The 19,862-nt window shown below is 35.6% G+C and overlaps 1 protein-coding gene across 3 annotated transcripts; it reads right to left on the bottom strand.

The window, feature by feature from the left end:
- Window positions 1–288: 288 nt before the first annotated feature.
- Window positions 289–16,794, bottom strand: LOC122844868 (APAF1 interacting protein). Of its 3 annotated transcripts, none has more exons than XM_044140710.1 (8): window positions 16,719–16,794; window positions 11,739–11,807; window positions 6,942–7,042; window positions 5,402–5,450; window positions 5,190–5,307; window positions 2,555–2,690; window positions 1,038–1,205; window positions 289–896 (listed from the first exon to the last, which is right to left on the bottom strand). In XM_044140710.1, exons 2-8 carry the CDS (start codon window positions 11,802–11,804, stop codon window positions 797–799), a joined length of 738 nt encoding a protein of 245 aa, XP_043996645.1. In that variant the 5' UTR covers window positions 11,805–11,807; window positions 16,719–16,794; the 3' UTR covers window positions 289–796. The 3 variants fall into 3 exon arrangements, with proteins under 3 accessions (XP_043996645.1, XP_043996637.1, XP_043996629.1); XM_044140702.1 differs by lacking the exon at window positions 16,719–16,794 and adding an exon at window positions 16,591–16,709; XM_044140694.1 differs by lacking the exon at window positions 16,719–16,794 and adding an exon at window positions 16,652–16,684.
- Between the last annotated feature and the right edge of the window lie 3,068 nt (window positions 16,795–19,862).

Below are 19,862 nucleotides of genomic sequence, written 5' to 3'. Positions count from 1 at the left end.
TTGAGTGAGTAAAGTTGTGGAAGCGCCGGGATAGTGGCAGCAAAGGGAGCTTGTTAAAAAAATGACAGCTCTGCCTTTCATGAGAAATAAGTGTGCACACAACTGAACGCATGCTGTGCAAGGATCTACAGGCACTGTACAAGTTTTGCGCTAAACATGCTATCCTGCTGCTGGGATGGTGGAGCGGGACTGAAAGGATGTCCATGAACACAGCACGAGTTCTTTCGTGCCACATAAAGTTATTTTCTGTAAAAGATGTTTGACAAAATGACCACAGGCACTCAAGTGTACACTGTGATTTTTATTCCACCAGTCAAAGTTTTGTCTCTTTTGTAAATGAGCTGTTTAATATGAAATGTGGCTTACAAAAATAAAGGGACAGATAAGTAAACAAAAAAATTATCAAGTCACAACTGACATCTCATGTTTTATTCGACGAGGCAAAGGAAGTTAAAAGTATTACAGATTAAGTGAGATCTGTGCTCTAGTTCTCTCTGACATACAGCAATTCCTTGATTTCAGTGCAGCCAGGCTTGAACAGAAAGGCATTTGAACCTGAGGACATTGGTTTGACAGCTACTCTCTTGTGAGTTGTCCCACAGTGCTTTACAGTGTACCTGCAGCTACCTCCAGATTGCAGGCATTCGATCTTCAACCCCGAATTTACCCTCACCATCACATTTCATCCATTTTGAGGCGGGCAGCCATGAAAGGCAAATGATTACAATCTGCTCCCCTGATTGAACTCGGCTAACCTTTCTGTAACAAATGTCTCAAAAATAAGCACCAGTAAATGTCACACTATTCCCTTTTCTTCCACCGGAAGGGCTGAGGGGTCCAAACCGCACTGCTTCATCTGGACAGCAATATCAAACAGGTAATCATAGCATTCACACCTGCAAAACACAATGATTTAGGGAAACAATTAACATAAATAAACAGAATTTTAATGTGTTTGCTTAACTACAGTAAGACAAATACATTATGTTAGATCAGATTTATTAGGAAAACACTTGCTGGAAAAAATAAATGCTTACATTGTTTTTGCTTTTTCCCAAGACTCTCCCCAAACATAGACACCATGCCGGCGAACAAGAACTGCACATGAATCCGGGTATTCTTCCATCGCTCTGGCCATCCTGTCCTTCAAGTCCTTCTCTTCTGGTGTGTTTTCAATAATAGGAACGACCAGCATGTCATCATACCTACAAAAGCCAAGAATCAAAACCAAAAATGCACAAATTATTGAAACCTTCTAAAGCTGTACATTTTATAGCAAGAATCTCAGGCCCTTGCAAAGCATCATCACACCTTGAAATGTTCCACATCCCAGGCTGTTATAACTACAAACTTCAATACACTTATAACAATCTGAAAGAGCAAAGTGTGTTGCTATTTAGCCTCGTTGAATCTGGTATTCCTGATTAAAATCAAGTCTACATTTCTTCAGGAACCACCTCATTTCTAAATAGAGAGGCAACTGCATATAGTCTAATCTCAATACACTTAAAGCTGTTCTGGAAAAGCCTCAGAGGTTTGTTAGAAAAAAAGGATGAATGAACAATGAATCATGAAGACCTGGAAGCACACCAGAGAGGAATGAGAAAAAGTCCTGGGTATATCTGCAGGGTCAAGTCATAAAACATTCTTCCAAACTGTGCTAATTAGAATACAAACCTAGACGAAAACTTGTTAAAGAGAAATGGAGTTGCACAAAGTTTTGACTCACGGGAGCTGAATATAAATGCCCGATACACTTTTCAGAACCTTTAAGAAAATTTCAAAAACTGTGCATTTTTATGCTATGGCTTCATAGTATAACAATTGTTACTTTGTTTGGCCAAGCACACAAAGTACATAAAACCTTTTGGTTTGTGACATGACAAGATGTAAGAAAGTTAAAGAGCATGAACGTTTTTACAATTCACTGTTAACTACCAGAACATTTCTTTGATACAGACAACATAGAATTCTGGCTTTGCACTTAAATAGTCATCAGAAATATACGTCTCTCTTTTCCTGTGTTGTCTGCTGCATTTTTCATTCCATGCAATAAGTGAAGCTGAACAATCATTTTCATGATGTTTAAGACAAAACAAATTGGATAGTTGAGTAGTTTGCTTTGGTTGAAATTTTTGTAATGCTAACACTAACTGTGGGAAACCACAATATGGACATTACAGAAGCAGCGCAGACAAGTCTTTAATGTTAATAAATCCAATCAACCATCAGATGAGTGTGCGTCAGGTTCACTTGAAAAATATGGCAAGACCGGGCAGACTATCTGAGAAAATTCTGGCAAACACTTATTATGGGAAAATAGTATTTGCATGCAGTGACTCAGATGTACGGTGATTTATGCCTTTCTCAGAAGTGGTGGAGGACAAAAGCCAAGCCCGTTGATTTTAAAAGCAAAAAAAAAAAAAGAAAAGCAGCATAACCAGAAGAGGGTGAAAGTATTACAAATGTTTGCCGATGAGCTGAATGTTTCTCTTTTACCAGGACATTAAACCTTTCTTCTGACTTTACCAATGCTTGCTACTTGATTACATACCGATAGTTTGTGCCTGATATGCCCTTACGAATCCCCTTTATCATCTCTTGATGCGTTATCCTGAAGTCTTTGCCAGGATACAGCAGCGTTGCCATGACAGCAGCCTTGGAGTGGGTGTGTATAACTGCCTGTGCCCCTGAGTTTTTGCAAAGGGATAAACAATTTCAGGTTTTTAAGTGTTGTACTCTGGTATATTCTCTCTTAAATGTTATTTATGGTACGACTTAATGAATAAAATATAGCACATAGTGAAATATGAAAGAAACAGCTAAATTGTGTGTGTTGATAAATTCTAATTGTAATGACTGGCCGTCAATTTGAAGTGAGGGAATTTTTGAAATACTGACCATTGCTGAAGTTGGCTTTATTAGTGGACACTCTTTAATGTTTTTAATGTATTTTTTATGAAAACTGCAGCATTTCTTAAAATCACAATTTCCACATGTAAGATATATGAGTTTAACCTATTAAAGCATTTCCTGTAGATTTTTGCTAGCTATCATTTGATTATCATGTAGGTTAGCCATGGGCAAGACAACTGCTTCTAAATTCTCAGTTTTTCCCCAAAGGTTCTGAACCCAAGCAAAGACACATCTGGGAGAGGGAAAGGGAAAGTATAAGTGATACAGGAAACTTAAGCAACATGTCTTCAAGCATGAACATTGTTGCTACAAGTTCAGTCTAAAATGAACCACCAAAAAAAGGATCCAAAACCAGTCTGACTCAAACTCCCTGCAGCACATTTCAGTTATCTGATCATTAACATTAAGCCTACAAAGTCGTATAATAAACAAGCAACTTTATAACTTCCATTTATCTCATCTGATGTGACTTTATTATCAGTGGATATTGGACATGATTTGATATGAGATTCTCATTGCATTATAACCTTGGTTAATGCAAGGTTATAAACACTGTTTTATGATATCACAGCATTTGTACAAAACTTTAAAATATAAATATATACCAAAAGGCCCGTCATGGTAAAAACAAATTGCTGAGTGATTAATTGTCTCAAAAATTACTGTGATAAACAATAATATTGCTTGAAGACCATTTTGGTAATGACATAATAATGCAAGCAATATCCTGCCAAAAATAGATGCACTTTATTCAAAAGAACTCTTAACACTGGAACCGGAAAACAAAACAACCAAAACCAAAATAAAATGGACTCTCAGTCTCCATTAACAAAAACACACTTGAATAAAAACTAAGCATAAAACCAAAGTGGAAATAAAAACACATTATTAAACACACATTCAACCAAAAGAGTGAAGTTTGTATACTATGTTGCCCTTCAATAATCATTAGATTTAGATAGAGAAGATGAGCACATTCAACTACCTGATGCAATAGTTCACTCCTCCCTTAAGCCAAGTTCAAACAACACAATATTTTTTTAGTGGAGACCACCAGAGTTGAGCCTTTTTTTATTCAGTGTCATCAATAGAAAGAGAAAAAGGCCAGAAGAAACGACAAAGGCAATAAATTAAAATTAAGTCGATAACTTTCATTTATTGTACGATTGATTGATGTATTGTTTGTCACGACAGGCCTAGTATAGCATAATCTTTTTAGTAAAACTGAAAATTACAATATTATTCCTACCAATGAAAAAATATAAATTTATCTGACATGTATTTTGAGCTACAAACATTCCAAAATTTAGAGCGGATTTGCAAATAATTTTGTGCCTCTTTGTAGAATAACAGCAGAAGCATAATAGGCTGACATTAGATGGTTAATTAGCCAAGCTATCTGCTCAGGTAGCCAGCATGTAGTTGGTTTTTTAACAGATCTGCTGCTCATGGTTTACCACTGTAGTTTTAAAAACAATGATATGTGAGGTCTTTTAATCTTCTTACCATTTGAAACATTTTTCAAGAACTGACTTCGTTTTTTTTTTTTTATTACAAAGACAAAGTGTAGTACCCTTCAATTTGCCAGATGACGGGCAGTGCTGTATTACTCTATGCTCCATGCAACCAGGGAAAACTGATCACTACGGAAATTTCTCTGATATCTCATTAAAAGTACTTTAATCTGTATGAAAAGCAGGAAAGAAAGTTAGTCATTTGAAACTAATATTTAAGGCTTTTATATACTTCAATAACTGCAACTGGCTCTTGTCCATTTCATAAATAATATAACAGCGAGGGACAACTCAATGCAACACAGCTCCCATTCAAAATAACTCACTTTATGCACAAAATATTAGATCAATACAGCTTTCACCCACCATATTTTCACTTACAAATGAAGCCCTGAATTTGTTTGCTATAGACCCTAACCTTTAGGGTTAAATCTATAACAAGCTTTAAAAAAAATTCATATAATTTTAATCTCCAGTTTCATTCTCTTCTTAAAGTATTCTCTTTTTTGATAAGAAAAAAAAGAGAATAAGATGACCGCTGACAAACTCAAATTGCAGTTCAGACACCAACAGGTCCATTCCTCACACCCTGTGATTTAAATTCTCCTCCAGTCTTTTGCTGAAGTTTAAAGTTTGTGGAACTTTAAAATGAATGATTGCACTCACAAAATGGACGACTTGTAACGTTCATATTAAAAGGTACAAATGGGTAGAAACAGGTTAGCATAAGTGGGACGCCAGGTGTGAGGAGTGACTAACCTCTCATGGTGTAGGCGTTCATAAAAAGTGGCGTACACTGGCTTTTCTTTAACTTCTTCCAAGCAGGAGGACAACTGATGTCTCTCTCTTCTACGTCACACACAAACATATCCTCTGGCTGAATACAACCAAAGATAAAGCATGAGAAACAGGCACAGAACTACTGAGAAATGTGAGTCATCCTTATTATGAACAGGTTGAAAACTGCTCACCTGTATTCTCTCCTTTTGAACACCTGACGGTGCAATGTAGATCTGATCACTGTGAGTTGTAGAGAAGTGGTTGTACATTATTGTCAGGAGAAGAAAGAAAAAAAGCTACATTGCCAAGAGAATGAAGATTTCTTTGAACTAAGCTTGTGTTTCCCCTGCCTTGTAAAAAAATGCCATCATAAAACGTGGGGATAAAAAATCTCCCATTACAAACCCCACATCCTAAATTATGTTAACTCTTGCTTCTCTGTTACATTAGATTTGAATTTCTGTCAACAACTGACATAGAAGATAAATATGATTACTATGCATGTCAACAGATCTTATTCTCCCACTACTGCATTGAATTTGCTGCGGAAATTCATATTACGCAGGCTCGGTGGCAGCATCTAATAGAAGAGAGTCTGCAATGAAATGTAAATAAATGCAGAACTGCAGCATTAAATCGGAGGTGCTGATGATCCTCTCTAAATCTTTGGAATAATCTAGTTGTAGAGTGTTAACGTTTCCAAATAGAACGCAAAGGAAGAAGCTATTGTAGTGAAGTCTATCGAGCAAACATGTCCAGATAAAGAGGCATTTTATTGATTTTGATAGGATGGTTTGACAAGGCTGCCTTAGTCTGTGACTCATTTCTGAGCCAAACCAAAACTGCAGCCGGGGGATCGAAACTTAAAATTCAGGCCTGCACTCGCAATACAACAGAAAAAGCATTTTCTTTATATCATCCTATAACATTAGGATAATATGCACTCAATTGCTTGATCAAATTAACCTCTGCTTGCGAAAATCTTGTTTGCGTTACCTCAAGAAATCCAATTGTTTATCATCTGAAAACACAATGAGGAGATAATAAATGTTGGGCCCAGACTCATTCCTTAAAGGCAGGGTTATTTCAAATTTTTATTTTTTTTTAAAGGATGAAAAAACAGCCTCTGCACAGGGTCTATGCTGCAGAGGGACTAGGAATTCTATATGGGAATCTCGGGCATAGTCATTAAACAAGATGAAAGGGAAATTCTTCTTTGACTCATTTTAGAGTTTCAGTGTTTTTCTGTCTGACTGAAATACCAATGCACATGGAGTGGCAGTCAGTAAGTCTTATCTAGCCTTTTATTGGAGTTTTCATCATGATCCCTTGTTGACTTCAATAAATGTCTGCAATCCTAAATTTCAAACAGAGATTTGCTAATGGGCGGTACTTTCTTTGTAGCAGATTTCATTCAAGTAAGTAATAACCTGTCAAAGCCTTCAATTTCAATTCCAGTTTGTTGTAACAGAATTGTTGCCTTTACCTTCAATTTGCAAACACTGCCTTGGTACAGCTGACCTCCTACTGAACTTTATACAGCTAATTCATAAATAGAACTTGATATTTGGCAATGTTGGATATTTGCAACAAGTTGTATGACATCAGAACAGGATGGCAGATGAAAGGAATCTTCTTAACTAAAGTAGATGGAATAGATGATCACAGATGGACAAAAAAGAATAAAAATAAACCCACATTACTCAGCGGCAAATATATCCACATACGAACCCTCGTCTCAAACTGATCCCACCACCAGTCCCTGTCACCCATCCAAGCTGGTAGAAGAGCCGGCATAACTCGGGAATGAGAACACGGGGATGCTCCTTCTCCTGCGATACACACACACACACACACACACACACACACACACAACAACAACTCACTAAGGAATAAGGGAATTATGGTTGAACAATGTCATTTCAGAGGTGCCATAACAACAGAAAATATTTTTGTAAGTTGTTTTTATAGACAAATAACACATTTCAAAGAGATAGTATGTATTTTCCAGGCACAGAGTGCCATTTAATAGCACAATCCAGCAACTACTACATTTAATTTAGAGAGTAAATCAACATATTTAAATTGACTGTTATACTCCCAATTCCACTAACTGAACAAAATAAAGTTCTGTTTTTACAGGTTTGACCAAGCTTTTGAAATAATTAGTGTATTTAAATCAATTCAGCACCAATTTCCTGTATCTGATCAGTATTGGTCAATACTAAACCTCAGATATTTGTATTGGTATCAAAAGTGAAAAAAAAAATGGAACAGGTCATCCTTACTTCTATTGTTATAAAAATGCTGTAATCAAACATGACTTAAAAAAACTGGACTTTGCAATGTAACACCTTGAAATTGGATCTCTGTTACTTTAAGAAACTCCTGCTCTTTCAGAAACTCCACTTTCAGCAAGTCATCAACAACAATATTTCTCCATTAAATCCTTAATATTGTTTTTAGGAGCGATGTGCCGAGAAGTAGCTTATATGATGAGCTCGGCTTATGTGCAGCGCCACCAGGTGTTTGCTGATTGCACTAGTCTGAAGGAGTAGAGTGGCAGGGGAGAAGTGGTCTGTGAGGCGGACGCTTGGCTCGGAGACTGAAACTCCGAGGAGAAGCTGTGTGAAAAAGGGGACATGACTGCCAAGGCCACAGGTGATTAAAGGATTTCTCAAACTTGCATAATACTCCAATTTTACATATGATTTGATCAGTGCATATGAGATAAAGAACTCCTGAACTCTGTGCTCATAATTTATGAAAACTATATTCCAGACTAACAATGTAGAAAATGCTTCAGAGAGACATTTTCTCGGTACACCTTTTCATTTGCTTTATAAGAAACTCAATGGATTTAGGCATTTAGACACTGCAGGGACAACTTGCTGAAGTCCAACTTGAATACAAAAAAAGAGCAATAAAGGAGATTTAAAGGACTTTGAATATCTAGGGCCTAACAGTCTGCTCTGAGTGTTTCAAAGACTGTTGATCTGCTAGGATTTTCAGGAACATCCATCAGTGGGGTTTACAGAGAGCGATCAGAAATAGAGAAAATATCCAGTGAGTAGCAGTTGTGTGAACAAAAATACCCTATTGATGTCAGAGGAGAAGTAGCAGACTGGTTTGATGAGACAGAGAGGCAGCAGACCAAAACTGGACAATAATAGATTGGAAATATATCAACTTCGTTGAGTCGAGATTTCAGTTGCGACATTCAGACAGGAAGGTCAGAATCTGGCATAAACAACGTCGAAACAAGAATTTAACATGCTCTAAATCAACAATTCAGGCTGCTGGATGTGTAAAAATGTGGAGAACATTTCCTTGGTCCACTCAAGGGTTTATTACTAATTGATAATCAATTAAACATGACAGCGTACCTAAAGATTGGTGTTGAACATTTCTACTCTTTCATCTTCTAATTTATGGAATTAAACTCTTCATCAGGGGAGCCCAAAGTGTGGGCCCTAAATGATACAAATTGGTCCCATCAGTGAAGGTAGTTGATAAAGACCGAGAATTTTTTTATGGTTTTTAATTAGGACAAAACTATGGCTCACATCTTAAAATCTTCTTGCAAAAATGTTAGCACAAAATATTAATCTTTTCATACCGTAATCTAGATTTCTGCTTTCCCTTTCCATAGTAAATAATACCACATTTTTCCACTGACTAGTACACTAGAGCACATCTTGGCACACCCAAATCCGCATTTAATTAAATTAATAAAACTTGGCTAACTACAGTAAGTGTTGTCAAATAAAGAATCAACTAAATCATGTTTTCATTGCTGAAAACAGACAATCTTTTTGAGTTTTCTTCTATCAGGTCCAAATTAAATTAGTAAAGTGGTTCACTTTCTTTTAATAAGGAAAACATTCCAAATGTTCTAGAAGTTTTGGACTACAAACATTTATACATTTCTTTCCTACAAAAAAATAAATAAATAAATTAAAAGAAAAAGATCTGACCATTTTATTTCAGTTGTACCTCAAGAGTAAAGCAGATACCTTTTATGACAATGAAGTCCAGATTCTGGACAAAAAGAACAGATAGCTTGAAAGAGAGATAAAGAAATCCATTTTAGTCAAAAGACAACATCCAACACTGAACTGAGGAGGAGGGTTGCAGTTTCAGCTTTCAAGCATCTACAACCCAGTTTTGAATCTCATTCCAACGAAATTATATAAGCAATCCCATCATGATTCAAGTGACCAAGCACACAACCCACTCCAAACAAAAGACCCAAACGAGCCAGGTGAGGAATGAGCAGGCTGTTGATTAAGGGGAATGCTTCAAGGAAGATGGGCCTCCATGTGCTTACAAAACAGCAAGTTGCTCAACTTCAAGCCTCTGGAATTGACCAAAAAAATCACAGACGAGTGTTGGAACGTTTTCAGGAAACCCAAACGAAAGTCTGGATGCAGTCAATTTAAACCTGTTGTAGGAAAAGATTCCATGTTTAAATAATTATTCAGAACGGAAAGAAAAAAAAAGAACTCAATAAAGCTTTTTGTGATTTCAGTTTTTAAAATAGGTTTTATTTTAGTTTTTGTCCTTTGAGAGCTCTTGGTACATGTTACAAAAGGTTTTAACATCCCTGCTCTAGACCTGAGGGGCCATTACCTGTGCTTCCATTGACCATATAATTGTGCAATTTGATAAACCGAAAATAAATTTGTTTAAAATACATGGCCATTTCAAACTCTTGTTTTTTTTATAAAACGTTTTGGTGCTAGGATGAGATGTGTTGAAGCAGACAGACGTCTAAAAGTTGCATAACTCTGGCCCATGAGGACTAAAATTACATTTAGAATTTCTGTTCGAAAACTTCTAGCAATGATAATACACCATGTAACAAAGTTAAAATAAACTCAAACCACTTTTTTGGACACAAGGATGACTCCTCCAGTGGAACCCCATAACAAGCCAAAATCTAATTGAAACAGAATGCCTTTGAGATGTGGTGCAGCTGAAAAATCTGCAGAAACTCTGTGAGATTGTCACTTTAATATGGAAAAAAATCTCTGACATATGTGTCCAACACTCAACTAAATCTATACCAAAAATGTTAATGTAGTTTTAATGGCAAAAGAGAGCCTAACTATGCATTGGCGTAAAAAATCAATAAAAAAAATTGGTAACCTGACTGGATTTGCAAAAAGTAACTAAAAGTAAAACTTTAATCAAATTTGGAGACAGAAATCACAAGGATCTCAATTTGTGCATTTAAGATAATAAAAAAAAGACACACTGATCAGGATGATTAAACTGAACTAAAAATTACTAATATCTTCTTACTATAATCTACATTCACAATATAAAATGTACATGACATAAATTAGTGCAGCTGTCTCATTTTTTTAATTAGCAGTTGATGTAGTAGCAAAACACTTGTAAGTACATCTCTCGACATTTGTGTGTTTGTTCCTATAAAAAATTAACAAATTGACTACACTAAAAAATTACAGACTCATGAGACGGTTAGTGCAGCCAAAGTCAGTAAACCGGTTATTAGCAGGAAATGACTTTTTTTCCCCCCCTCACTACTCTTTGGCATGCACAATTTTAGTGCTGGCTGAGATGTGATTTTTTTCTTCTTTCCTTTTTTTAGGTAAGGTTCTTTAGAAGCTCTTATGTAATTTTGGCACCGTACTTTGAGGCGTTATCATGCTGGCATGAGGCTCTTCTGCCAAGCTTGTGCAGACTGGGAGTCATCTTGTCAGACAGAATTTTGGCATTTTCTCATGCAAACATGCGAACTGTGGTCGGCTTGGCTAGAATTACTTAACTCCTTCATAGACCCCTAATAATAATATACTAAGACTGGTCACATCTGACCAGAAAATGTGTTGTAAAACTCAAATAGACATATTTGTCTGCTTTGGAATCGTGTCTACAGAGGTTGATGGTATATCCCTGACACTGAGTTAGGTGTCAAGTAAACTTGGATTCCCACTCATAATCCTTGTGCCAATCCTGGAACACTTGTATGTTTGCTAGTGTCTAGCTTATTAGAACATAAGGCTTGTTTCTTACAACCCGATTTATTTTGCAGCTTTGAATAGACTATGTTTCAGCATTCTATCATCTTCTGGTATCCTTTTGTTTTTCCAATCACTGTGATCACACTTAGCATTTCCTCTTTTACTTTCCACATGCAGGCAACATACTCATAGTACCAGCAAGGATTTGTTGTTTAAAATTTATTTTACATCTCCAAGCTGTTATTTAAAAATCCCATTTGTTGTCAACTCTGCATTAATATTATTGCCTTTTCTATTCTCATATTTCCACTTTTTCCTTTGTTTTATGCATTGGCGTATTTTTTTAGCTAGTTTATAAAAGAAAATGCTCTATTTGCTCTATTCAGCTATAAAAAAAAGCTGAGACAGCATTCACCTTTTATTTGCTAAAAAGTTGGCACATGATAAAAAATAAACACTTTTGTTCTAAACTCCACTCGTTTCTCTCTTTATAAGCTTCAAAGCCTATTGTGCTTATGAGTAATATTATACTTGCTTGTTTCTCTGCGGCATCTTGATACACATCTGAAGAGCCGTTGCTAGTCCCACACAAGGCCGACATCTCCTGTGAGAAAATATAAAAACCATTAAATGCATTAGATGACAATTCAGTACCTCATTAGAAGACGTCTGTACAATTTTTATGTCAAAAACAGGATTTGCACTCTTGAGTAACAAGGAAACATTCTTCTATTAAACTTAGCTTCCTCATGTCAAGTAATTACACAGTGGAAACATTTCTGTGGAAATAACAAGGAAGAGCTGGGAGGTGGAGATCTGAATTTCTTATAACTTCCTTTTGTTTTCCACTATAAGACAGAAACTGTAGTTTCGTATTAAACTGACAGACAATTGTGCACCACTGTAAAAATCCCAGTTATTTTGAATCAGTCTCAACAGTGAAAACTTGGACTCATTTTTGTTTTCTAAAGAAAATATCTCATATATGATTACTATGGAGGTCTTGTTTCTGCCATCTCTGGTAAAAATAAATAAATAAATAATTATCTTGAAATAATGAGACAGTATCTCGAAATTTCAAGACACTATCAAGATCCAGGATAAAGTGGGCATCCCCTCTTTATCCGCGGTTCCCCTTCAGATATGGCTCCTGCTGCGTCTCTTCAGGCCCCAGTGCTGTGGGTGGTAACAGGTGGTTTCATTCTTGCACACACTTCCGATTTGATTGTTTAAAAAAATACATATGCTTTATTTCTTGTTAAAATATTGACAAAATAATTACTACAAATCTCTTACAACTTAGTTGAAAACTAAAGTTAACTAAAGTTCAAAAAGTGGTCAAAAAGATAATTTTACCAAAACCTTCCGTCATCACACCGTACATGTGCCCAAAACAATAAACCTCCATCAAGCACTGGTGTGTTCTTAATTATTCAAATAAATGGAAGTGTCTAGCAGTTACCCAAGAAATCTAAACAATTCCAAACATATAAACTAATTACACATTTTGGTTCTAAACTAATTTAAATATATTCCAACTATCCAAAGAAGAAATGTGTGTGTGTTCGCGTGCGCACAATAGTATATCAAAATTTGGAGACAATTATTTTTTTATTTTTTAACCAGAGTGGTGGAAACAGGCTTCCATACATCACAAACTTTTCAACCAATAAAGTAAAAGGAAAGTAAAAGTTAACCATATAGCATGTAATGATTTCATGTGTACAACAATTTATGACCTACATAAAAACAACTCAGACAAAACAAAACAGTTCAGCAACTACAATCTATCATGTGGGACAGAACAGTCAAAGTTTATTCAATTGTACATGGCAGTCAGTTTAAAGGGAGTACTCTCATTGTATTCCCATTTATTGTGAATTATTGTGAATTTGTAGTAAATGATTTGAAGGTAAAACTGGGAGATTCTAAATATGTAACTTCTTTGCTCTAACTTGTATGAAGTTATTTACTTTTTATTGCAAATCTGGACTGTAGTTTTGTTTTAAACTGACAGACAATTGTGCACCACTCGATATTTTGAATCAGTCTCAACAGTGAAAACTTGTATTTTAGTGTTTATATTTCTAAAACACGAAAGCAGTGGTACCCAACCTTTTTATTACAGTGGACCGATCAAGACTTGGCTTCTACATAGTCATCTGTGTTTGATTATTATAAATTCATGTATGGTATGTTGGGGGTTTTACTGGATTTTCTTCTAGAACTAGGATGTTCGAGAGTGGAATCGGTTTGTGTGTGGTGTGTTGCTCCTGCCGTGTGGCTGGACACACGAACTGATCAGACCTGATGTACTTTTATTGTGTATGGTCACAGAAGTTTGTTAAATCGGCTGACAATGCTTAAATCGTGCTGTGTGAACCAGACCTAAAACTCACAAGCTCTGCTCCTCTCATCTCGACCACTGCCCTAACGCTCTGACTCTGGTCGCTACGGTAACATCTACATGTCCCTTCAAAGTAAGATACAGATGCGACACAAAAATGAAAAATTAAAAATTAAAATTTCATGGAAATTTTAACTCACGATAACGACTGAGCTTGTTTCTCTGCAACAAGGCAGTCCCATCTGGGAGTGATGAGACAATGACACCCAAAGTGTTGCTTATGTACAGGGTGCTTGGTCTCTACATGGCGAAGCAGTTTGAAGCTTCATTGCCTTATTAACAAGCCAGTCACAGGCTTGGAATATGGGAATTACCTACCAGGATAAATCCATTCTCCTGTCTCTAATCTTGGCCTTTTCCCCTTCACAAAGAAATTTTCCAAAGAAATCTGATCTGTTTCTTACTCGTTTTGCTGCTTGTGGGCTCACTGTTGGCACGCAAGACGTAACTGAGAGAATCCGGTTGAAGGATTTTCAACATAAAAGATCCTCCCGACTCAAATAATACAGAAAACGGAAATATTTAATTATTTCTTGCACGGCCCAGGAGTTGGGGACCACTGCACTACAGGATCCAAATCAGTGACCATGTATGCTTTGTTGTAAGTAGTTGTCTCCGTTATAGTGACTTGATAAAAATACATCCTCACATTGTTCTTGCATCAGAAATGTGTGACTAATGGGAGTTTCGGTCCAACTTGGGTCTCTGTCAAACGTAGGTGGAGCCCTTCAGCTCTAATAAAAAGCCAGTTTTCCTTTCTGAGACTCTATTACTTATATAGTTTTACAACTGAATTGTTTCGGTTCTGACTCTACGTGTCAGAACATACACTCTTTGGTGAGCCATGCTATCATTAAACAAAGTATGCAAATCTTTATAGAGGGTGTAATATGAGGTGAAACTTTAATAAGGAGATCCTAATTTAAGGACTACCAACTGACACATTCCTGAAGAGATCATGGAGCTTAATATAAATGACTGGCATAACTGAATTTGGTCCTTAAAACAAATTAACTTGCAGCAAATAAAAAGTAATTGCATCTAATTAATCCTACCTGCTCAGGAAGGATGATATTAGGAAAACAAAAGCAAATATTGCTGAATATTGTACAATTATTCCACATGTTTCTCACTGTTCTCCTTTCCAGTGACACACACGCAATGCCACAGAAATACCAAAGAGTTCTGATCTTGGGAACTAAGATTCATATCTAGTGTGGGGATATGAGACTATACAAATGGCCAAATATACTAATGAAAAACACTGATTTATTTAATACATGGTGCCTGAAATATTAGTCTGCCAAATATTGCATACAAGTTACCCTTTGTTACAGTAATATTGCAGACACCGGTGTTGCGATAATGACTGCTAATTCATTTTATTGTGCAAATCCACTATAGGATAAATGCCACCTGGTATTTATGGCAAACATAAAATGACTTAAGAGGACTTTGGTTATTGTTGTAAAAAGCTGTAGAGACTAATTATCAAGTTTTGTTGATATTACTGTCTTTGATGTCCAAACATAATATGGAAATTATAGTTAAACTCATTAGAAGTGTTTGGGAAATTGTGATGATGAAAAATAAAAAGAGAAAGAAGGAAAATGTGAGTTAGAGACATTCAACAGGGCTCTGGAATAGTGCTCCATAAATCTGATAATAGCCTGTGCAGATATATTTGAATGGCTCATTTTACTGGATTTTCTAATCAAGGAAGCTTTTGTGAATTCAATTTAAGCTGAACAACTAGAATAAATAAAATGCTAATATAGGCATGGCAAAATGGTAACTGCAACATCTGGTGTTGGCTGAAATAAACGTTCCATTTTAGATGCATAATATAGACGCAATCGTGTATTATTCTAAACTTATGTTAACTCCAATTTGTTACTATAAAGGGAATCTTGCAATGACTGTGGATAAAGGGCCAGCTTTTCTTCATCTTCATTGTTAGTTTTGCATTTGAATTGTTTTTTTTTTTTGTTTGTTTGTTTGTTTGTTTTGTTTTGTTTTCTTTTTGGTAGTTTTTTATATACTCTCTTTTGGTAGTTATTTGATCTGCCCTGGTTCCTGGATCATTCTTAATTAGCCCAGAGACCACTTACTTGTACTTAACTAGAAACCACGAACAGGAGTATCTAGTTAATTTACTTTGGATTAGCTTTTTCTTCTTTTGCCCTTTCTTTTAGTTTTTCTTAAATATTTTATTTGTATTTCCTTTTAATTAAAGAACTTTGTATTGCCTTGTTGCTGAAAATGTGCTATATAAATAAAATTTCGTTTACCTTTAACATGTGTTCCAACTGTTCATTGTTTTGCCACTGCAATGAATTGTTTTTTGTTTGTTTTTGTCTTCTTTATTTTAATTTACTTAATAAACGATAGTGCATATCAACCAAGCCATCATGTAAGCATTACAGATTGAGCAAATATGGCTAATCTTTACCTATTGCTTTATATGTACTGTTAACACACTTTGAATTTGCTTGTTGTAACTGTAATGTATTATATAAATAAACTTGTCTTTCCTGAAGTCCATTAAACTATGGTAACTTAACTTTTAATACACGGAAGTAGACAATTAAACTACAAAGGCTGCATTTTTGCTAAATATATCAGCAGCTAAATTAGAGCAGCTGCAAATGGTACATAACCATGCTTTAGGTGGCTAGGCTAAGGAGTGAAAACAAAGCATTCTTTCTCAATTTAGATATTGCTCTTTCCCTCGAATTATGCTTTTAACTAATTTACGTACAAGAGCCCTGCAATATACCAGCCGCCCCCCACTATATAGCAGACTTTTTTGTCTTTCCACTAAGTTTGATGCTATATAGCGGCTAACAGCCGAGGCTAACATGCTGGTATTAGTATTAGACGTTCGGTTTGCGAAACTTCATTATGACGCAATTCACCACAGCTGCTTAGATTGTGGTAAAAGAAGCTTTAAAAATACATAAACGGAACAAATACTTACCGCAATTTGGATTTTAAATCTACGATTAAATTCACAAAATTTACAAACTGATCATACTGACGTCATTCACGTGCGACATCCAAACTGTAGATGACGCGAGTGGTCTTCCTGTACTACAGATTGCTTACAGGGGACGAGGTGGGATGGTCAATCAGTACAACTGAGGCAATCTAGCGCTCTCTTCCAACACATTCACCCTTTTTTGCGGTGTTCCATACCGTAGACCTGAATATGTAACAAAGGGTGTGTTTTAGAAAACTAAATCCTGCTCCTGATGGATACAACAACGAGCCTATTGCCTGATGTGAAATAAGAGATTAGAGCCAGCTACAGCTCCCATAGGATATCGCTACATCACTCCAGCCTGGTATTGTGATGCCGTATGTGTTCAGGAACAAAACTGTTTTACAAGACTTTCAGATTGTGTTTCTTTAGGAGAGACTTGAAAGTGTATTTGATCTGAAATGTTCACCTTTGGCTCTACTGGATTTTGTGCAGGAGATTAAAAGGGGATGGATATGCACTTCAAAACATGCGATTTTCTTAGTTGTCGTTATAAGTAAATAAATAAAACAACCACTTCATTGGTTCATCACATAAAATAAAAAAAAATATAAAATAAAATAATAAAAATACTGCAATGCTTGTGATTGTAACATGACAAATGTGAAAAGTTCAAGGGGTAAAAAAAAAATACTTTTTGCAAGATTATGTATCAGAATAATGTATCTTAATTTACATCAAATACGGAAGATAAGTATAGTGTTGGCCCCCTTAACTGCTTTATGTTTATGCATCTAGGTTATAGAAAACACAGTCAGGACACACAAAATGTTGCAAATAAGTGTCCATAATAACCTATCTATATGTATTATTTATCTTTTTTGCTATTTGCCAAGCGAATCTGATGGTAAATAGTAGATTGCCAGGGGTGATTTGGCACCTCTTTGTACCAAATTACAAAACAGTGGTTTGGCATAGAACAATATGGTCTAATGAAGCACTCCACCATGTTTTTTCTGGATTGAATAGACCACAATTTTTTTCCACAGTTTTCTTGGCACATCTGTTATAGTTACAATTATATGCTTTCAATCTGTCATGCAAGTCTTTTATTGGCACTGCAAAGATAGATGTCAAGGCACATTTAAAAGCAGTTTAAGTACAGCATGTAACTTTAGTTAAGACAACAGGCATCTAAGAGCTCACTAATCTATTGAATACAGAAATCATTATGACGAAGACAGATATTTACAGGTAATTCAATGCCTCAGAACAGACAAGCTGTCAATTTCAGATTGTTTTTTTGTTTTTCTTTTTTCTGTTTGATTTTACTGAGTCACGCACATGCTGAGCATGAAAGAAATACTATTTATCATCACTGCAGCAGTCAAATGTGAACAGTTTTTGTTTTTGCCTTGGACACAACTCATTTAACCTGACAGCTTAAATATGTACATCTGTATTTTGAAAAATAACTTGGAATTCTTATAAATCATTACAGTGAGATGTTGGAAAATGTTTTGTTGTCTGAAATAAACTAAATCTGAAGGTTTTGGAAAAAAAGAATTGTCACACTTCAGTCAGCATCTCTTGAAAATAAAGTAAAATGATCAAATAAATTCTTCCTAAAGACATGATGTAAATATATATCCATACACTTTTTTTTCTCAATGTCTGAAGATAAATTACACCAAACTTCTCTTGTTATAGGTCAGTTACAATTTCCAAAATATTTTCTATTTGCTAAATGTCACAATAATGAAAGAAGGAATGTCGTGTATTTATTTATTTATTAATGACTTCAAAAGCAGAAGTTTATATACAGAATGATTACTATCTCTATACATAATGAGAGAAAGCCCAGATGATGATATCATGGCTTTGGGAATTTCTGATAGATTAGCTGAGACATTTGAGATAATTGGAGGCACACCTGTGGATTTTGTAAGGGCCACACTTGAAACATGCTGTTTTCAGAATATGTCTCACTTTTGGAGACATATTCTGTAGTCTGATGAAATTAAAGTGGAACTGTCTAACAATAACGATCATAATTACATTTGGAAGAAAAAGAGGGATGCTTGTATTATTTGTGAAGCATGGGAGTGACAGCATGATAATGTGAGGCTGTTATTTTCATAAACTCGATGGAATAATGGGGACAGAAACACTAGTTTGAGAAGCTTGTGGAAGTAAATTAAAAAGGTTTGAAACAAGTTATACAGTTTAAAAGACAGTGATTCAAAACAAATCTGTTTCAACTTCTGAATTTGTAGAAAGCTACAAAGCAATCACTACAAAATGTTCTTGCTGAATATTTCTGGCATTAAGCAAGTAGAAATAATTTTGGTAATTGTAACTGACCTTAAAACAGGAAATGTTAAGTTTGATTTGCCTTCAGTGAGAAAAAAAGGTGCCTATCTCTTTTTATTCAGTGTATGTAAATATCTGGTTTAACTGTATTTTCTGAAATCATTACTGAAGTCACACAGACATCTTCTAAGTAAATACAAGCATGTTTGTTGTACATGTAAAACATATATCCATGCAGCCAAATTCTTTTTATTGCACATTTAAACAGGTTTGTTTCCTGCACACTTGCCTTGACATGCTAACTGTTGGACCTCTTTCTTAAAAGGCTAAAGTGTGCTCTGATCAGGCACTCCTCTTACTGTTTACTTTGTTTCCTGATGACAAGACTCCAACTGTGGTTGCCTGTAGAAATAATAGCTCCAAAAAACATTGCAAGCAGTGAGAACTATCTCAGCGATATTTTTTCTGACAGAAGTCAAATAAGGTCAGGCTGTTGGCAAAATAAGAAACCAGATTTTACCAAGTTACATCAGTGACATAAATGTTGGTCTTTTTGTGTTTTGGTAGCACATGATGATACGATAGGTTTCATACAGTTCACGTTGACTGATGTTTCTACATTTTGTGTGGAGTAAAATGTTATTAACCTCTTACACCCTAAGCGAGCCGAGGTCACATGGCAGCTGGACCCACCGGTGGGTCCGTCGGGTTCTAGAGGTTAATGGCAATCTGAGAGAGAAAAAAACTCATATCGTAAATTATATGTAAATACTTTGACGTGACCAAAGACAAAGCACTGAATAACTAGATTACAAGAAAAGAAAATGCATATTTCATCATATCTGTCATCTTGGTCTAGGATACATGGGAAAGATACTTCAAACTTAAGCAGGAACAAGGAAATTGTAAATGCACAATTCTGAACCTACATGGAACATGTTCTCCATGGAAAATAA

This window comes from Gambusia affinis, linkage group LG02 (genome assembly GCF_019740435.1).
Source record: "Gambusia affinis linkage group LG02, SWU_Gaff_1.0, whole genome shotgun sequence".
In the NCBI taxonomy this organism is placed as follows: domain Eukaryota; kingdom Metazoa; phylum Chordata; class Actinopteri; order Cyprinodontiformes; family Poeciliidae; genus Gambusia; species Gambusia affinis.
This window is presented reverse-complemented; position numbering and strand designations above follow the sequence as displayed.